This window comes from Aulonocara sp. 'chitande type north' Nkhata Bay, linkage group LG22 (assembly GCF_057382095.1).
Source record: "Aulonocara sp. 'chitande type north' Nkhata Bay isolate Kocher_YH1m ecotype deep benthic linkage group LG22, A_spYH_male_GT1.1, whole genome shotgun sequence".
In the NCBI taxonomy this organism is placed as follows: Eukaryota; Metazoa; Chordata; class Actinopteri; order Cichliformes; family Cichlidae; genus Aulonocara; species Aulonocara sp. 'chitande type north' Nkhata Bay.
In genome coordinates this window covers 20,321,542-20,341,066 of record NC_141364.1, presented here as the reverse complement: position 1 = coordinate 20,341,066, position 19,525 = coordinate 20,321,542, and the positions used below count along the sequence as shown (strand labels likewise).

The following is a 19,525-nucleotide window of genomic DNA, read 5'->3' as shown; positions in this document are numbered from 1 at the left end:
AGGGTCTAATGCAAATAGATACACAACAGATATGTAAGGAGAGTACGTCCACCATCAGCCCCCCACAAAATAAAAGTGCACAGTCACTTTAATTTAGTTTTTCAAGGATGATTCAACACCGTGGACCTGCTAGAGTCAGAAGTAATTTTCAACTGATGTCTCTCGGCTAGATATCATATTAGACATGAAAAATGAGTCAAGGAGAAAACAAGGACAACCTGTAATTTCTCATGACAAAAAGCTTACAGGAGTAGAAGATTAATACATTATTTTAAGCAGACAGTGTTGTGAAGCAGATATCAAAACAGACCGCAGTTCTCAGAAAGAAACCTCAATGGTGAATATCTGCAGGGCACACAAAATTAGAATTACATAACTATCCAAGGCAATAATAAAAAGTAATAAAATAGTAAACCTAATTATATAAAGACAGAATGACCGACATTTAAAAATTCACCACAAGAGCTTAGTGTTTCAGGGGAAACTATGAAACCAATAACATTTAATTCTTACAGTGTCTTGCAGATGTTTTTTCAACAATTAATATTGCCTTCAAACAGCCTCTTTATACCAATAATACTGGACTTCCAGTATCTGGTGTCAACAAGAAAGGTGCAACTTAAGGAAAACCTGCGATGAGATGCAGAAATCACAAACGTTAAGACACAACACACAGACACTTACTGTTATTCCAGCTTGAAAAAGTATTGTAAATATTGCCATCTGCTGGACACAAGTTATGAATCATGATTCATGTAGTAAATTCTTACTTGGTGAGAAATATAAAGAAGAATAGCTGATGTGAAAAATAAAATTTATTTTTAGGGAAACACGGAAACAGGCCCTTTTCTTCTCACTTCTTTGCCTGTGACCGTCACTGCGCCCCCTGTCATTTGCTCAGTGTGTCGAGAATTTGTATACAGTCTGACCACAAGGTGGTAGTCAGCTATTCAGTCAAAAGAGATTAGCTGAGTGAATTCAGCTGCAAGGACTTTCCAAATTACTTACAATAGAGATACCTAAAAAAGATACAATTATCTGAATGAGGAGAATTTCTCACAGTGAAAGTCATCAGGCCTGCCTTTCTTAAATTGTCTGAAAGGGCTGAGACTGCGTTTGAAATAAAAGGAAAGACCTCCCACCCCCTTCTTACTTCATGTAATATCACAGAGAAGTCACTAAGCCAGGGCACTAATGACTCAACACTTAGATTTGTACTTCATAAACTACACTGAATAACAAAAAAGTGCCTCTTTGCCAGATTAGAGCCAGACTGAACCGATCCAATCCACTCCGTTAAGGCAAAATATTATACCACTGCTTACACCTCCCTGTGTGTTTCTGTGCCATGTACAGTATATAGTATGGACATATGAAAAACACCTGTGTGTTTAAGTGTGCATCACTGTGACAGAGAGGTAAATGTGAAGATGTGAAGATGGCTTCCCTTCAGTCCGACCATAATAGCAACGTGCATACGAATGATTCCGCTTGAGTGCAGGATACGTCTGAGTCACTCAGACCGCCGGGTGAGGTTAGTTCTGATCGGTAGCGTTGCGTCAATCCAGTGGTTTGGATTCTCAATCATGGACATCCACACAGTGACTTCCTCTTCTGTGGAATCCATCCAGCTGACGACCTCGCCGTAACTCTGACCTGGCATTACAGAAAACCCACATGTGTGGTCATTATTTATGTTGTGGACTTTACCGCAGCTGTTTTTCTCAAAGAGATGTAAACACTCCCTGCATGTCCATGCACATACACTCCATTTGAAGAAGGAAAAAGGTTTAACCAACAGACTAAAATTCTGCATACAGCCATTGAGAAATCGTGACTACAACCTCCAAGCTAAAATTGACAGCAACAAACAGCCTCAGCAGGCAACAGCTCTGCCTGTGAAGAACACAACTTTGCTCAAAATCTGTCTGTAACAAAACAAATCCTTCAAAGCTGTTACTTCCCACCACTTCTCTGACATCATCTTCCTCGCAGTGAGACATAATGGAGCTGATGCTCTGCCTGCAATTTGATCTTGAGTGCTTCCCACTCCATATAAAGCACAGTAACACAATCTACGAGCAAAAAAAAAACAAAAAAAACACCATCAGTATTAAGGATAAGTACTTGAGGGAAACTAAACTGTTTTCTGTATGTCACTAGACACACCTGCTAAATCTATCTTGCAGTCTATGTGGTAGATTTCAAAAGCAACCAAGCAGACGAGGACAGACAGAGACGCTGCATTACTAGCGACGTGACTTCGCTCCGATGACACGACCATATGAAATGCCTGACATGCCAGCAGGCATTAGTTCAGTATGAAGCATTTCACTCTAAGGTTGTCTCAACTATCAGCACTATAGAAAAAAATTAGACAGGTTTTCAAGACACAATCGACAAAGCCTACTATTGAAATATGAGACAAGTGCAACAATTGCATTAATGTTCCAGCCCTGAACACAGGAAGTGCTTTCCTCCTGCAAACCTGTGAAGTATCACAGCACCCACGAGACACCATTTGAAAAGCTTAGCACAAAGACAAGGAGATCCTGTCAGAGCCTCCAGTCAACTACAGAGACAAACAACAGACAGGGAGACAAGAGGAAACAATGCAGTCCCTAATCACTTGGGGCTCTTAGATAGTATTGCAGGTAAGGATGTATCATGCAGCGATATCTTACCACTTTTCACTGTTTTTCACTAGTTATAAAAAAAAAATAGCCAGCACAACACGCTGACAAACTATTTACAAAAACTGTTAGAATCACCTTCGTTTATAGTCACTCTCTAGTCAGATTTATGTGTAACAGTAACCACAATCTATTCAAAAAACACAAATTATATAAATATGTGACCTTATTACGATGCTGCATTACTTCTTTGTACTTCTCAAGGTCAAGTTTTCTTTCTATATCACCTCTTCCTCTGTAACCCTAAATAGTTAGGGTCTTTTTTGATGTGATTTTCAGTTAAACTATTAAAATGTGCAATATAGATGATCTAACCAGTTCCACAGCTCAGACGGACGCCCCCGAGGACATGAGTCTTTAACCCTTCGCGTTGCCACACCGTCAGCTCAGCACAAGCCTCCCTCAAGTCGCTGGTATGGAAGCCGTCGTAGACCATGGTGTGGTTGTAGGTAGGACTGATGGAGTGCTTCACCACCCGGGTCTTCTGACCACTTTGACGACTTGCATCTGGGAGTATGTAGCTTGTGGGGTGTGGAGCAAGTAAATTAGTGGGATTATTTAAAGACTCAAATTACAGGCATATGGAAATAATTCAATATTCATGAAATGCTATCACAAAGTTTTGCCCATTAGGAAGAAAAAAATAAAAAATCCAAAAAACATACATGATTTCAATTTGGCCAACCTCCCTTTCAAGGCTATCTCCTTATGCACCACTTCCACTGTGACTGCTAGTTTCCAAACTGCTCCACGGGAGTCCCATTCTGACCACCTGACCATGTGAATCTGCTATTTTTCCTTAGGTTACTTTACCATAACGTGCTTTTGATAGAAACCACCTTGTTACCATGCTTGTCTGAACATTTTTGGCCATGCCAACAAATCCTTGCTCACCACCAGCCTCATTTGCAACTTGCACATCTATCCAGTTCTCCAAAATGAAAGTTTGCCACTTAGTTTTGGAGGATATGCAGTGTATAATCACAAGTTCAGAGTGCATCTATGAAAAGTAGAGTGAAAAAATATATAGTTTTTAGGAAATGTTTTGTAGTCATGTTGGAAGCACTGCAGAGGTGCACAACGACATGACCCTGAAGGGGAGATTGACCACATTTGAATCATGTATTGCGAAAATCCCCATGAAAATACGGGGAACTCTGTAATTACTGATAAGAATGCAACATGACATGTAATGTGCTGCTTATACGTAATGACAGAGTAGATAACTGATGACAAAATATCAGGAAATGTGGTGCAGAGCTGACGCACCTTCTAACAAAGGAGTCTACAGCACCTCCTTTGTTGGACAGGAGACCCTGAGCCTCCCGAAGCCAGATGTGAACCTCTCCGGTCAGAGGCAAACCGCCACCTTAACACACACACACACACACACACACACACACACAGAATGCATGAGATTCGGGTGATTGTGGTACACAGATATAACGTGCATCCGTGTTGTATTAAGGTATTTTCCTCACCTTCATATCCTTCTGGGATGTATTTAATAGAGAACATGATGTTCCCACGACTTCTAATGGAGTCTGGGCTCAGATAAACCTGTGACAGAGCGTACATAAAATAAAAAAAGATGAAGTCAGAGGAAATGACAGTATGAAAAAGAAGGAAAAAAGGAAGCAGGAGAAGTGTGGAAGCAGGGAAAGATTAAAGTTACATAAAACCTAGTTGAAATTCACAGCATGTCTTCCTCTCCCTTCAGCTCTCCCAGACACAAGAGACACCTCCCCACATTCTGTCTCCAACAAAGCTGCTGTAACTGCTGTTACAAAGACACTCAGATACTAAACAAATGTAGATGCAGGCACCACAGTGGGCTGGTAAATATTTATCTGGCACCATTCAAACACAAACACACACACTAATTTATGCAACTACAAGAGTGTGTGTTTGCATGCCACTCGTTGATGCCAGGTCCTTCCTACCCGTGGCTGCAAGTCCTGCCACAGAGGCTGTGTGCAGGTCCAATCCCAGAGCGCCAGAGTCACCTCCACCTCCCCGAGAAATACGTTCCTCCCCAGGGGCTCGGCATGCCACACAGAGAGGTTCAGGGTCCGACTCCGCAGCTCCCCGATCCGCACCTTATACTGAAAGAACATACATCATGAGTGTGTTTTTGTTATTTAGGTAACTTTAGTTAAATGCTGGTGGGGGATTTCTGTGATTGACACTTTATGTAACATGTAAATGACAGAGAGTCTCACTCTGAGTGTCTGATCATAAACTGGGTTTAGGGTCTTCTTCTTCACTGAAGTCTTCTTCTTACTGTGATTTGACTTGTCCGGCAGGAGGTAGGTTTTAACATATCTGTGAAAAACACACATCCATTGCTAGACTGGCTCCATATGGGCCCGGATCACATCACATGCATGCAAACATGCAGTCACTTACGGGTCAGACCGGTTCTTGCGTGCTGCAGCAATGTCCTCACAACGATACACTTTGACCTGCAGCTCCTCCCTCTGGCTGTTGTAAGCCAATGAGTACTGGATACGGCCCCTCACCTCAACCACTCCGAAATCCCCCGAGCTGAACAGACTCATCATGCTACCGCTGAGCTATAACACATACGCAAAGGAAAGATCAGCTCCTACGTCATTGTCCTGAGCTGAGTCATCTTGCGTCGCCAAATAGGCAATTAATCAAATGTGTGTGCGTGCATGCAAGTATGCTGTGCGTGTGTATGTGCATGTACCACGTAGCCCGAATGAAGACTGTTGGTGGAGCTGCTAGTTCTCAGAGAAGAAGGATCCGTCTCTGTCAGGCTGCTCAGCGAGTCAGTGTCCCCATTATAGTTGTCAATCAAGTCTTCCTAAACACACACACACACTCACAGTTCTTATGCAGCGTTATAATTAGACACAAAACATCTGTCATAAACTTTTAGTATACTTTGAAGGAGTTTTTAATGGGTAAAAGTGGCATCCCAACCACCCACACACACACGAACATGCACACACACTCAATACACCATAATAATGCCTCATTTACAAAAGTACCCAGAGCCATAATTTACCACTCAGTAGAAGCCCCTCTGGCTGCAATAACAGATTTCAGTCTTCTTGGATAACTCTGTACTGGCTTCACACATCTAGATTATTTCTGATATTATTTTTTAGAAGATTCCTTCAAACTCATCAGACCGGATCGAGAAAGCATCCATCAACCCGTTTGCTGCCTTCTCCGTGCAGATCTCATTTTACTTTGGACAATCCAGACTGCCAGAAAACACTCCTGAGTAATACTGATTCACTGATATGCTGAAAGGTGATGTGTTTATCCCCATGTCAGGTTGCTTCTTATAGTGTCCTCTGTCTTTGATTGTATTCAGCCTTCCCTCAGCTTTGTCCAGCTGACAAATAACCCAAAGAGTTTTCCATCTTCAGATTTTATCCTTTACTCCGTGCTCCATGGATAGTAGCTAAATTCTGGTCTCATCAGAGAATCTTTTTCCTCCTGCTCTCGAAGACTTGAAGTTTCTGCTTGTATAAGCCAGGTAAGTTCAGAACATCCACTCTGTTACTCTACAGGTAATCAGAGGGGGAGTGGGGCTGTTTTAAGTCTCATCTATAGTATTTGTATAGCGCTTCACTTAGTCCCTATGGACCCCAAAGAACTTTACACTACATTCAGTCATCCATTCATTCACACACTGGTGATGGTAACATTGTAGCCACAGCTGCCCTGGGGCGCACTGACAGAGGCAAGGACACTGGCGCCACCAGGCCCTCTGACCACCACCAGTAGGCAACCAGTAGGCAACGGGTGAACTGTCTTGCCCAAGGACACAACGACCGAGACAGTCGGAGCCGGGGCTCGAACCGGCAACCTTCCGGTTACAAGACAAACTGCCAACTCTTGTGCCACGATCGCCCACATGATGGGCAACCCATCATTCGGACTATCCTCCACACATCATCAATCTGAACCGTGGTCTGAGTAACCCTCGTCACTCAGGCTACTCACATATGGACTCTATACTCAGACCAAGTCTTTTGCACTACTAAGCAAGCACTTCTCCTGTTTTGCATATATCTTGATTGATAATGTCTCCTCATTTCTTGTTTGTTGCTAGAAAAAAATGGAAATAGGTGCAGGAACTAAATGAAACATACAAACATGTTTGGAAAAAAGTATAGAAGGGAAAAACAGTGTTAATACAATACTAATAACGTTAGAAGTCAGCATTTCGTACGATCACCTTTATTCTAGCGCAGTCTGAACTCTCTCAGACAAGCTTCTTTTGTCTTATCAAGTAATCTTGTGGAATAGTTCTCTAGGCTTCCTAAAGGACGTCCAGGGCTCTTCTTTGGATCTTGGCTGCCTTTTGTTCTGTTCTCCGTCAAGATGATCTCACAATACTTCAATAACGTTGAAGTCCCTGTCTGGGGAGGCCACTCCATGACTGATAGCTTCCCATTGTTTGTTTTTCTATCCATGTATGCTTTTACTGCATTAGCAGCATGTTTGAGGTCATTATTATGCTGAAAAATGAAACTGTTACCAATCAGTTGCTTTAAAGAAGGTATTAAATGGTGGATCCAAATCTAATGGTACTTTTATTTGCTCATAATTCAATGATTCAAATCTCCAACACCACTGGCTGCCATACAGTCCCAACTAAGACAAATGCTCCACTGTTTTTTTACAGATTTAAATGACAAATTTCCACTGATTTTCAGTTCAGCACTTGAGCTTTTTCTCCCCGTTTCCCTTCCTTAAGAATGGCTACTTGACAGCCACCTCTCTACTGAGACCATTTGTGATGAGGCTTCAGTAAACAGATCAACTGAAGGGCCAGTTTGTTTAGTTATTTATTGCTAAATAGTCTGTAAGTATTCATGTAGATTAATCACTTGTTCATCCATTGAATTAGGTGCAGTTATTTATCCAAAAACTAACCAAGAAAACAATCCTCTGAAAATGGTCAGACTGATAAAAAATGACTGAAAAAGCACCCAAAGAAAAACTTTGAAAGACCTTCAGAAAGCCTTGAGAACTGGTGCTCAAAACAACTAAAAAAAAAAAAACTACAAGAAAGTCCGACTTCTTGGAAGCAAAATATAAAGAAATGAAAGGTGGTTCAAGACTTTTGCAGAGTACTGCAGTTTTTCTAAATTTGCTGATAAAACTGATTCTCTATATGCTGCACGAGTCTAGCTGAGTCCCTCTTTTCCTTTGCTTGCAACTGTAACACAGCCTCCTGAGAACCATTGCAATGAGTCTGAAATTTTAACAAATGAGACATTTTGATTTATCGAGTAAAAACTGATTGTAAGTGATGACTGATTTGATCAATATATAATTAAATACACAACAAAAACTGCGCAACTTTCTGGAGCCACTGTATGAAAATGATCGTTGAAGTACTGCATTGGCTGTTTTTTGGATTTATACACTGAAAAAATGACAAATATTGACTCAGTGTCTTTGAATAGGAGGTACAATAAAGACCAATTCAACAGTGTTTGCCAGAACCATTAGTCATGGTAATCTGTGGGTGTGTGGTATAATCACCTCAGGTTCCTCCGATTGGCCGTTACTTCTGGTTTCACATTCTGTGAGCACAACATTGAGTTAATAACATTACTGAGGGATGGCTAGAGAGGCACAGACACAGCGGGGGAGGAATTTCATACCTTTGGATGATGAGGAGCTGTTACTGTGCTGGAGACCCTGTAAATTATTCGTATTTACATGGTTATAAGGACAAGAATGGAAAAAGGGGAAGAAGAATGCACGCACAAACCTGTGACACGGGTCCGTTTACTGTGGATGTGGGTACCGGTTTCAAACTCTGAGTCCTGAAAACAAATATTGGGAGATGTAGCAGCAGATAAATGTTACAATCAGTCCGTTTGTCTCACAGTCATCCCCACAAACCCTTCAGTTTCTTCCTGGTTGCTGTCCTTCACACGTCCTTCAGTCTCGAGTAAAGTGTTGTTGTTGTCCTCTCGCTCCATGTTGAAAAGTCCATTCAGGGACACATCTGTCAGCAATCACAGACAGTAAACACAGACAGACAGAAAACAGTCCTGCTGATCGCTGACAGTTGTACTACATGAACTGAAAACTGACCTCTGCTCTTTGTCTTCCTGTGGCGGATGGTGGCGTGGACCAGGTCGCAGCCCGAAGTCCAGTTGAGATGGCGTTTGCTACACTCCTCGCTGAACCACGCCCCTGACAGGAAGCGCAGACGGGTTGAGTTCGTCTCTCTCCGCTCGAGGGTTCTGCATCATCAACAGAGAGACACTCTTTGTAACACCTGATATTCAAAGCAGCTTAATTAAAAGTTATGGCAAAAAAAAATTGATAAAAACATGTGACGAAGGGTAAGGAAATAATTATAATTGATCACCAACTGTGTCTTACTTGACCTGAACACTAAAGGGAGATTTTGCACCAACACCAAAGAAAGTAATATATGCCTGAGGACCAATCCCACCCATACGGTTACAAACATCCGAAGAGATTAGCACACATATCAGTCAGACTTGAATAAATAGTCACCTCTGACCTTACACGTCCTTCATCACGGCGACGTAACTCCAAGTCACGCTGTACAACCTGCAGGATGGAGGTCTGCTCCTCCTCCGTCAGGTGGCTCAAGTCAAGTGAGGAGTCTCCCTGCTTTCCTTCCATCCCTAAGACAAAAGTGTGTTTGACTATCATTACACAACACAAATAGTGCAGTACAGTACAGTCAACAGTAAAGAAAAAAGAAAATTCGGCAAACTAGCCTTCCAGATTTTTTTCCCTCTTAACAGTAATGAAGGTTTGTCTGGTTAAAGTCATTTGAAAAAGAAAGTTCACATTCCTATAAAACACTAAGTACATCTTGCTGTTCCCATTGGAATTAAGAAGGTAATCAGCAGCCAGGTCCTGCTAATCAAATGCACTTCATTTATGATTATCAGTAAGTGTGAGTGCCTCTTTAAAAGCACAAGTTTGGGAAGTTTGCTGCTCTTTACTTCTATGCTAACACAATGCCACGTTCTTCACTGGAGTGGATGTCCCATCAAATGAAGTTCAAGGTCAGGCCATGTAATGCTCAGAGAAACTGCAGAAAACCCAAGAGCTACAGCCACAGTTAGCATGTTAAATGTTAAATTCATGACGGTGTTAAACAGGACATATCTTCTTATCTCTAAGAAGAACGTGGCAGCACAGATTAGGTTTGCAAAGTTCTAAATAAACCACAAGACCTCTGAAACAATGTCCTTTAAAGAGACAACGCCAAAGTGTTTAGCCACGATGCACAGCACGCCCTAGCAAACTTTGCGTGTGTGTCCTGTTTTCCTTTCCTTCTGACTTCAGCTGCCACCCATTTCTTCTGAGGAGCTGGTGCACAGCTGGCTCCACTCAGCAATTAACCACCCACCTGCATAAAAGCTGGTGACGGCCCACTTAGTCACTCAGAGTGAGTGCTGTGGTGAGCTTAGGTGTGGGGTTTGAGGTACCAGTGAGTAGCTGCTGACAGCAGCGGTGTTTTTCTTTGGTTTGTTAATGATTTCCTTTCTTTTCAGTGTGTTTTAGTTTGTTGACATATTTGTTTGATTGTTATAGTGTAGCCATCTCTTTAAGTCCTTTTTAATAAAGGTTTTTTGTCTTTTCTTTTTCCTCCTGGACTTACTATTGTTACTCCTCATCCCCTTGGCCCTTTTGGGGGACATGACAACCAAACACCTCATACTAGCTGTCAGCAGGTGGTGAAGTGGGGGGATGTTTTGGGCGTGGTTCTCAGCCACAGGACCTGGGCACCTCACAGTCATTGAGCTGACCATGAGCCCCTTTGTATAACCAAAATATTCATGTCAAATATAGCAAATCTACAGCAGAACAACTGAAAAGAAAATGAATCGAGGTGATGCAATGGCCCAGTCAAAGTCTAGACCTTAACCTGATTGAAATGTTGTGGCGACATAGCTGTGCATCAAAGAGAGCCTGCAAACCACAATAAGTTGAAGCAATGCTGATGATGTTGTGTAAGAAGAGTGGACCGAATTCATCCACATATGTTGACCCTTTGTGGGGGAATAAGTCACACAGAAATAATCACCTCAAGTTAATACTGCTAAAGGTATTTCTACAAGTGATTTAATCATAGGGTGTACTTTTTGTTTTTAAAGGACTGAGCCGAGTCCTGTAAACTTTTTTTCCCCCACATGTAAAATTTGGTTAATGGTTCACAATTTCCACCGTAATGTGAAGTGTGCTACCAGAGGAGATAGAACGTTGGACCAGGTGTACACCAACATGGCGAATGCGTACAGAGCCCAGGCTTATCCCCACCTGGGTCTGTCAGACCATCTCTCCCTTCTGCTACACCCAATATACACACAAAAGATCAAGAGCACTGGGATTACAACCAAAACCGTGAGAACATGGCCGCAGGACGCTATTCCGATGCTTCAGGACTGTTTCCACTGCACAGACTGGGATGTATTCAAGGTGCAGGACACTGACAATCGTGTCGCATTGGACAGTTACACCTCCACTGTCTTGGACTACATCTGTTTCTGTGTGGACAATGTAACAACTTGGAAACGATTCCGTGTGTTCCCTAATAATCCACCCTGGATGACACACGGAGTTCAACAACTTATTCGAACAAGGAACAACGCTTTCAAATCCGGGGACCAGGAGGCATACAGTGCTGCCAGGGCCAACCTGAGAAGAGGCATCAAGACTGCCAAGCAGCAGCACAGGAGGCGTATCGAGGCCAGGTTTGAGAACAACACAAACCCAAGGCAGGTCTGGGAGGGCATCAGGGCTATCACGGACTACAAAAGAAGAACACCATCACCCTCAGCCGACAGTTCTACTCTGGCTGAGGATCTAAATCTCTTTTATGCCCGTTTTGACAGGGAGAACACCGACCCTGTCCTGTCCCCTCTCCCCTCAACCGACCCTGTCCTGTCCCCTCTCCCCTCAACCGACCCTGCTCCGGTCCTGAGCACTCATGAGCTGAGGCGTGTGTTCCGGAGCATTAACACCAGGAAGGCGGCCGGGCCGGATGGAGTGCTGGGCCGGGTGCTAAAAGACTGTGCTGCGGACCTGGCGGACGTCTTCACCTCTATATATAACACCTCGTTGTCCTGTTCACTGGTACCATCCTGTTTCAAAGCAGCAACCATCGTTCCCATCCCAAAACAGTCAAATGTCACATGTCTGAACGATTTCAGACCTGTGGCACTCACCCCCATTCCCGCCAAATGCCTGGAGAGACTGGTCATTAAACACATCAGAGCTGCTTTTCCACCATCCCTGGACTCGCACCAGTTTGCATACAGGGAGAACCGGTCAACCGAGGATGCGATCGCCACAGTGCTGCACACATTACTGAAGCACTTGGAACACAGGAACACCTATGCACGGCTCCTCTTTGTAGACTACAGCTCGGCTTTTAATACCATCCGGCCATACAAACTCCGTCCCAAACTCCACCAACTGGGACTTAACTCCTCTCTGTGCAACTGGATTGTGGACTTCCTCACTAACCGTAGACAGAGTGTCAGAGTGGGTAAGAACACCTCTTCCACCCTTGTGGTCAACACCGGTGCCCCTCAGGGGTGTGTTCTGAGCCCTCTGCTATACACTCTCTTCACCCATGACTGTATTTCCTCCTGCGCGTCCAATCTCATTGTTAAGTTTGCAGATGACACTACAGTGCTCGGACTTATATCCAACAATGATGAGACAAACTATAGGACAGAGGTGCAACAACTAGAGTCATGGTGCCACGACAATAACTTGGTCTTAAACACCAAAAAGACCAAGGAGATCATTGTAGATTTCCGGAAGAGGGGTCATAACAACCATCTGCCTCTCTTCATTGGCAGTGAGGCGGTGGAGAGGGTGAGCAGTTTTAAATTCTTGGGGGTAACTGTGACCGAGGACCTGTCCTGGGGCAACCATATCACCTCAGTTGTACGGAAGGCCCAACAGCGCCTCTACTACCTGAGGAGACTGCGGAGCGCACACATTCCCAGATCTCTGATGTTGAACTTCTACAACTGTGCCATCAGCAGCGTTCTGACGTATGGATTTCTAGTGTGGTTCCCCAGCTGCACCAAGGCCGATCAGCAAGCACTCCAGCGGGTGGTGAAAGAAGCTGGCAGAATTATTGGAACAAGTCTGCCAGAGATCAGTAATATCTTCCCCACTCGCTGTCTGAGGAGGGTGCACAGTATCCTGCGGGACCAACATCACCCTGCGCGCCACCTTTTCCATCTGCTGCCCTCAGGGAGAAGGTACAGGTCTATACAGGCCAGAACATCCAGACTGGCCAACAGCCTGTATCCACAGGCTGTGAGGCTCCTGAACTCTCTGCCCCCCTCTCACGGACAATAACCATATCCAACTTCTTAATAGCAATGAACTGGTCTGCATTGGTGCATCATATCTTTATTCTCTTCCCCCTCCTGCCCCCCCCCCCTCTTTCTTAAATAGATAACTATCATATCTGATATCATATCTCACAGTACAATAATATTGAATGGGTTGCATTGTTGTATTTTGTCATGTTTCTCAGGTCTTTGTCTGAATTTCTACGAACATTATTGCTAAGGATTGTCTTATTGCATTGGAGTCACACTGGGTTAAATATGTACACTTGGGTTTTAAGGGGTATTTATTATTTTCTTCTTTTTTTTTTTTTTTGTTTTTTTTTTTGGGTTGTATGGAAGCCCCAAACGCAATTTCATTGTTCTTGACAATGACAATAAATAAATAAATACTAATACTAAATACTAATGATGACATTACTTTGCTCAGAGAGGTCTGAAGGTTACAAACTGCACAAATTGTCATTTACATGAAACATAGTAGAGAAATGCTTAAGAGGAAACCTATAATAAAGCTGTTTCTTTTTTTCTTTAAATCACCTGAAGCGAGCTCCCTGGTATCTTTCAGGATGCAGTACTCTTTGAAGCTTTGATACATGCTGTTCCAGGTGAGCCTTTCCTGTCTTCAATGACTTTCACTCCCTCCTACTCTTAAGTACTCTACTGTAGACAGCCTAAAAAACTACATTCAAAAAGATTAATAACAACCTACTACTGAATTCACTTTCAGCTAATGTGAGGCTGAGATGGATGATCTAACCTTCTGCACCACCATGTAATAACTGTTAATGAGTTTTCATGTCCCCAACGCCTAAGGCTAGTTACTTTTGAGAAGTTAACGCATGCGCGTCAGGAACGTGTTCGCCTGTCAACGGGTAGGTTAGAAAACGCCACGCACAAAGTGCTCCAGTTTTCACAAAACACGCCGAGTAATATTAATAACAACGTTGTTGTTCTTATCAATAGTTCCTCCATAAAGCACTCCTTTGGTGTTTTTTTTATTGTTATATAGGTTTAAACCTCTAAAAGTGACTGAACACTTGTTTTTAAGACTGTTAATGGGTTTAATTATTTAGGCTTATTTATTTACGCGAAGTGCCCTTTAGGGGGAAAAGAAATAGGTCAGTGCACTTCTTCTCATTACGGATCTACCGCGAGAGAGGAAACACCTGTCGCAACTTTTCCCTTTAAAGATTAAAGATTAAACTCTCTCCTCTCCCTTCTGTTAGAAACACAGAAAGAAACACACGAAAGAAAAACCGGGTTACCTTATTTGACAGCTTCCACTGGTTCCATCGGGGGGAAAAGTTCTCAGGAAAAGTTTTCCTCAGTGCGATGTGTTTGTCTGTGTACGTCGACGCTTGTGTGCTGAGTAAACGGAGTGAACACGCCCTCCAGAATTAGTCCGCACAGGAGCTGCTCTCAGCTGTGAAGGTGTGTGTGTGTGTGTGTGTGTGTGTGTGTGTGTGTGTGTGTGTGTGTGTGTGTGTGTGCGCGCGCGCGCGCGCTGATACTGTGTATTTGTCTGACTGTGTGATATGACTCACGCGGATGTTTTACCAAACTGCAGGGTGGAGGTGGGATGTATCTTGTAGCTGTCCACACCTGCTAAGCACACACACTCTTGCCTACCTGGCCTTACTGTGCACAAACAAGCACGCAGATATCGAGCCTTCTGCCTGTTTTGAAGAGGAACACAGACCCATACTTGTAACCAGCCTCGGTTTAAATTTGGTAAGGTGTTGGACTTCCCTTTCCCTCAGTGGAACTGCATTGTGTGAGTGTGTGCAAGGCAGAGGGGGGAGGGTAGGAGAGGATGAAAGAAAGAAAAAGGCCCAGTTCTGTCCTTTGTCACCAAACTTGGATGACAGCCACAGTCTCCTCAGATGGGGAAAGCTTTTTTGTGTGGACTTATTCAAGCCTGTATAGGTCCTGGCTCAGACAGAGACCAAAGCATCCAACCAGCCCTCGCTCTGCTCCCCTAAAGAGTCCCATCAGTGCTCTGTTAGTGCCAAATACTGGGGTCCATACTGACACCCAGATATGGTACATGGACAGGTCATTTTTATTAACAGGTCCTTGGTCTTAAGCAGATCATAGTTCAGTTCTTCTGCCGAGTTCTATTTTATTTATATAGTGCTAAATCACACCTCGGACGCCTCAAGCTGCTTCATATTTAAGGTGAAAACCCAAACAATCACATGACCCTTGTGAGAACATGGTAACAGTGGGAAGGCAAGAAATCCCTTTTAACAGGAAGAAACCTCCAGGGGAACCAGGCTCAGGGAGGGGCAGACATCTGCAGTGACCAGTTGGGGGTTATGAGGGGAGGAAATGGAGAAAATAATGATTAATAACTAATGATTAAATGCAAAGTGGTGTTAAGGTGAGTGAATAATAGGAAGTCCTCAGCAGCCTAGACCTAACTAGGGGAGGTTTCAGGGTCACCCGATCCAACCCTGATTAAATGCTTTATCAAAAAGGGTCGTTTTAAGCCTGATTTAAAAACTATGGGGGCTGTCTGTGCCCTGAATCCAAACTATGAGCTGGTTCTACAGAAGAGGGGCATGAAGCTGCAGACTCTGCCTCCTGTTCTACCTTTAAGTACTCAGGAACCACGAGTTGTGTTTGCGTATTTAAATGCAAGAAAGCAAAGACATACCAAACATACTGAGAGACACCTCTTCTTATTCCTAGTTTATTCAGGAAATCCAGTGTCATCACAAAAAAATCAAACAGCTCATATTAATGAGTTTAACCAACATTAGTATTATTTAAACAGGATCACGTCTATGTCACCTGTTTTATAACAGCAATCAAATGGTTCAAACTTTATTATAAATCTGAGAAATCAAGTCAGAGTTCTTCTCCATGACTACCACGTTGGGTTTGTCTGAACTACTGACAGTAAGAGCATCAAAATAAAAGTAATGCACCACTAGAGTCATTACTGGAGGTTTTTATAAAGATTGAAATCCTGACTCTGCTATTAGGGCTCAGGTTTTAGGTTATGGTGTGTCTTTCTCAGTGGTTCACAGGTTGTTATCACAGTTGTTATCTTATTAACACTTCCTTTCCATCAGTGAGGTGCAGGTGTCCGAGCTGTAGCTTATTTTTTTCCCCACTAAAATAAGACTGGCAGTAGCAGGCCACCATAAAACAGCCGACCCCAAAGCTGGAAGCAGTGATGTCAGTGGCTATACAAGGACCTGCTGAAAATGTTTAAACAATAACTGGTGAATGAAGCAGCCTGCATGATTTTCTTCTCATGGAAATAGAAGAAGCATCACTGCTAGTAAAGTTATGTAATCACTCCTCAAACCATTTAAAATGTAGGATTACTTTTTTTTTTTTTTCAAAAGGCACCAAAGGAAGGCGTCTCCCTGCATCCGCAGCAGCACAAACACTCACTGCAACTTGACGGAAAGAGGTATAACAGCCTGTGAGTGGACTTTAGGACCTTAGTTACTATATTTATATTATATTAATCAATAATTTCATACATTACAGGTTAACATTTGGTTATTTTTGTTTCAAAAAAACTCTAGAAAGTTATCAAAATGCACATGAACAGAAATGTACTCAAAGACGATGGATAAAATGTTTGTTGTGACCTTGTCTGAACTACAGCCTAAATTTAATAATATAACTGCACCACACTATTTATAACAGTATAAACACCTAAATTACTGTAATTTAAGGTGAATTGTATGATCACAAAGCAGTTGCATAAAATTCTGCAGAAATCAAAGTCTTGCTTGATCGTGCATCTAACACACTGATCGTGAACTGTAAATACTGCAGTGAGCTCATGCACAGACACTTGTTACACAATGCAGTATTTTGGGAATATGTCCTCGTACAAACACACCCATCCCCCAGGGGGTACACACAGGGACCAGACCAAAAAAACGACAGGGGGAAAAAAGGAGAGGGAAAAAAATTCTTGTCGTCATAACCAGATGAGTCACCGTTCTGCTGTCCTTCTCTGCACCGTCTGCTTGTCCGTCATTTATCTTGTCTTCACTGTGGCTGCTCTCTGCATGAAGACAGACAGAAGAGTGTGTATAGACTGATGGAAAGTGTGTGTGATCAGAATCAAAACAAGACCGGCAGAGATGCTGAAGGTGAACCGTTTGCGCTGTGCATCGTGTGTTGTTGACGATTCCTGCCACCAGAGGCTGCTGTTGCACTTAACACGTTTCGCACAAACGCGTGAGATTCTGTGTTCTCCAACACCTCCGCGCATAAACTCACATGGGGTCGTAGCTGCTCTGCTCTTTGGATTTGAGGAAGCGCATGGCGAAGAATCCGCCTGCCTGCAGACACAGCACGAGTATGATGCCGCCTATGAAGCTGGACATGTCGAACTTGGCCTGGGAGAACTCGGGGGAGGAGTTGGTGTTGCTGTCATCACCTTGAGGGAAAGGACACAGAATTCACTGGTTGTTTTATATATATATATATATTTATAAAGTGCTGTCAGGGTTTTTAGCGGGTGGAGATGACTGGATTGCCTTTAGGGAATCTTTTAGTCAGCTGTTATGGGACTAGGAGATGACGTCTGAAGCAGAGTTGATTCAGTTTACCTGAAACGGTTTTACCACCTCCCGCAGCGACAGACTCTACAACTGGGGAATGAATTATGTAACAGGGTTATGAAGATGGCAGAAAAACACTTGATATCATCCCCCCCAAAATTATGTTCATTTTTTTAATACCTGTGCACAATTCAGACACTCTGGTCCAGCTGCAGTTCATGCCGTTGTCTGCCGAATCCCCTTCATCGGTCACACACATGCCTGTATCATTGCCTGAGGGAGACAGACCCCGGCATCACTCAATAATTCAGTGATCTTCTACAAACCAGGGGAGCTAGTGTTACAGCAGCATTGGTGATTGAATTACTATCAGAGGTCACGTGTGTGTGTGTGTGTGTGTGTGTGTGTGTGTGTGTGTGTGTGTGTGTGTGTGTGTGTGTGTGTCACCATTTGGACAAAGCCTCCAGACACAGCCTGTCAGGTTGAGCATGGAATCGCCGACACACAGGTCACATGACTCGGCTTGAGAACAATCTGTAGGAGGGACAACACTGGCAGTTAATTAGCAGTGTCAATCAAAACCCAGCTGGCTGGCCAGTGCCCATTTATTCTACAGCAGCTTCATTATTATATGATATCCTGTTAGTTTGGACAGTATCTGAGAATGCAGAAGTTTATGATGATAAGAAAAAGATAATTGCTTCCTGTTAAACTCTCTTATTTGTGCTGCTTCGTGGTGTGTTAGTAATAATAGACAAAAAGCCATCTTACCAGTAAATAAGAAGTGAGACATTAATGAGGAAAGACAACAGATTAAAGCACGAAAATAGACAGCAGATGGCAAGCTTAGGAAGACACACAAGCAGGTTCAGAGCAAAATATACTGAAATGGACACGCTGTAAGAAAATAAAACATACGGATAGACCCATACCTGGCTGTAGATACACAGAATGGATCACTGCTAGAAGCAGCAGAGTGGAGGAGAGAACAGTAAATGCCACCAGCTGCATCCTGACTGCAACAGACACCTGCGAGCAACACCTGGAAACGTTGGCACTTAAAAGGGAGTTGATTTTAAAAACTAAAAAAAGGCTTTGAATTGAAGTCTCCTCAGCTTGTCCTCGAAAGGGTTTCTGGAGGTGATGATAACCAGGACACAATGACAGATAAGAGTGAGGAGATCTGTGTAACATGAGCGCCACTAAACTTGGTTCCCTGGCAACCAACTGGCCCACCTCAAGCCACCTGAAATGCATGCCAGTTGGAACGGACTGACACCTGTTTACCTAAGCAGGCGGTGAATGTATACACACACCTTCATTCACATATATGTCCTTATGAAGCCTATAAATTAAAGAAGGACTAATGGGAATAAACTGAGCTAAATTAGTGTTCATTTTGATGTTACCTGCACTTAAACGCATGACAAGGTTCTTTGTTTTCCCTGTTGGAACTCTGGATTTAGTGATGTGGTTGCCTGCTTTGTTAAATTTTCTAAAATCCATGTTGTGGGGACCTTGAATGTCTACGCTTCCGTTAAACAGATGTTGATATTTCAACATCATGAAAAGGGTGATCATCAAAGTCACTTGCAGTCAGCTTCATCGGCACCAAATGTCATGTGATGCCCATGAAGATATCAAGAATAAAATAGCTGAAAAATGCTGCTGACCTTTTAAACCTGAGGTTTATGTTGCTATTGTAGCTAAAATTCATTCCTTCAATGTCTTTTGTGACTTATTGAGATTCTTTTATCTACCCAGATCCCCCAAAACATTCAAAAAATGAACAGCTTCAAAAAGGAATTCATGCTAATTCATGTTATTCATACTTACAGCAATACAAGTCAAGTAGAGGAAGGTTTAATAGACCTTGATCTAGATATAACAAGAGCTAATAAGGTCTTCATATCCCTTTAAAGATTTC

The 19,525-nt window shown here is 43.0% G+C and overlaps 2 protein-coding genes across 5 annotated transcripts; both read right to left on the bottom strand.

Annotated features, from left to right (window-relative positions):
* Nucleotides 1–203: 203 nt before the first annotated feature.
* Nucleotides 204–14,472, bottom strand: LOC147304105 (synaptotagmin-like protein 1). 3 transcript variants are annotated; one of them, XM_086279374.1, is made up of 15 exons: nucleotides 14,326–14,472; nucleotides 9,229–9,355; nucleotides 8,790–8,941; nucleotides 8,595–8,700; nucleotides 8,461–8,515; nucleotides 8,351–8,387; nucleotides 8,229–8,269; nucleotides 5,407–5,523; nucleotides 5,103–5,269; nucleotides 4,916–5,018; nucleotides 4,637–4,798; nucleotides 4,175–4,253; nucleotides 3,963–4,062; nucleotides 3,009–3,214; nucleotides 204–1,656 (listed from the first exon to the last, which is right to left on the bottom strand). In XM_086279374.1, exons 2-15 carry the CDS (start codon nucleotides 9,351–9,353, stop codon nucleotides 1,514–1,516), a joined length of 1,593 nt encoding a protein of 530 aa, XP_086135500.1. In that variant the 5' UTR covers nucleotides 9,354–9,355; nucleotides 14,326–14,472; the 3' UTR covers nucleotides 204–1,513. The 3 variants fall into 3 exon arrangements, with proteins under 3 accessions (XP_086135500.1, XP_086135502.1, XP_086135501.1); XM_086279376.1 differs by lacking the exon at nucleotides 14,326–14,472 and adding an exon at nucleotides 13,598–13,670; XM_086279375.1 differs by lacking the exon at nucleotides 14,326–14,472 and adding an exon at nucleotides 9,917–9,976.
* Nucleotides 14,473–15,748: 1,276 nt separating this feature from the next.
* cd164l2 (CD164 sialomucin-like 2) lies at nucleotides 15,749–19,310 on the bottom strand. 2 transcript variants are annotated; one of them, XM_086280270.1, is made up of 6 exons: nucleotides 18,531–19,310; nucleotides 18,046–18,132; nucleotides 17,779–17,871; nucleotides 17,647–17,688; nucleotides 17,315–17,474; nucleotides 15,749–17,096 (listed from the first exon to the last, which is right to left on the bottom strand). In XM_086280270.1, exons 1-6 carry the CDS (start codon nucleotides 18,853–18,855, stop codon nucleotides 17,081–17,083), a joined length of 723 nt encoding a protein of 240 aa, XP_086136396.1. In that variant the 5' UTR covers nucleotides 18,856–19,310; the 3' UTR covers nucleotides 15,749–17,080. The 2 variants fall into 2 exon arrangements, with proteins under 2 accessions (XP_086136396.1, XP_086136397.1); XM_086280271.1 differs by lacking the exon at nucleotides 17,647–17,688.
* Between the last annotated feature and the right edge of the window lie 215 nt (nucleotides 19,311–19,525).

Coding starts and splice junctions, on each gene's coding strand:
- LOC147304105 (XM_086279376.1), bottom strand. CDS start 13,655: ATGTATCAAAGCTTCAAAGAGTACTGCATCCTGAAAGATACCAGGGAG. Junction 8,388..8,460: donor TAAACGGACCCGTGTCACAG/GTTTGTGCGTGC, acceptor AATAATTTACAG/GGTCTCCAGCACAGTAACAG. Junction 4,799..4,915: donor TTTATGATCAGACACTCAGA/GTGAGACTCTCT, acceptor ATGTTCTTTCAG/TATAAGGTGCGGATCGGGGA.
- cd164l2 (XM_086280270.1), bottom strand. CDS start 18,855: ATGCATTTCAGGTGGCTTGAGGTGGGCCAGTTGGTTGCCAGGGAACCA. Junction 18,133..18,530: donor TTCTGTGTATCTACAGCCAG/GTATGGGTCTAT, acceptor TCCCTCCTACAG/ATTGTTCTCAAGCCGAGTCA. Junction 17,872..18,045: donor CTGGAGGCTTTGTCCAAATG/GTGACACACACA, acceptor TGTCTCCCTCAG/GCAATGATACAGGCATGTGT.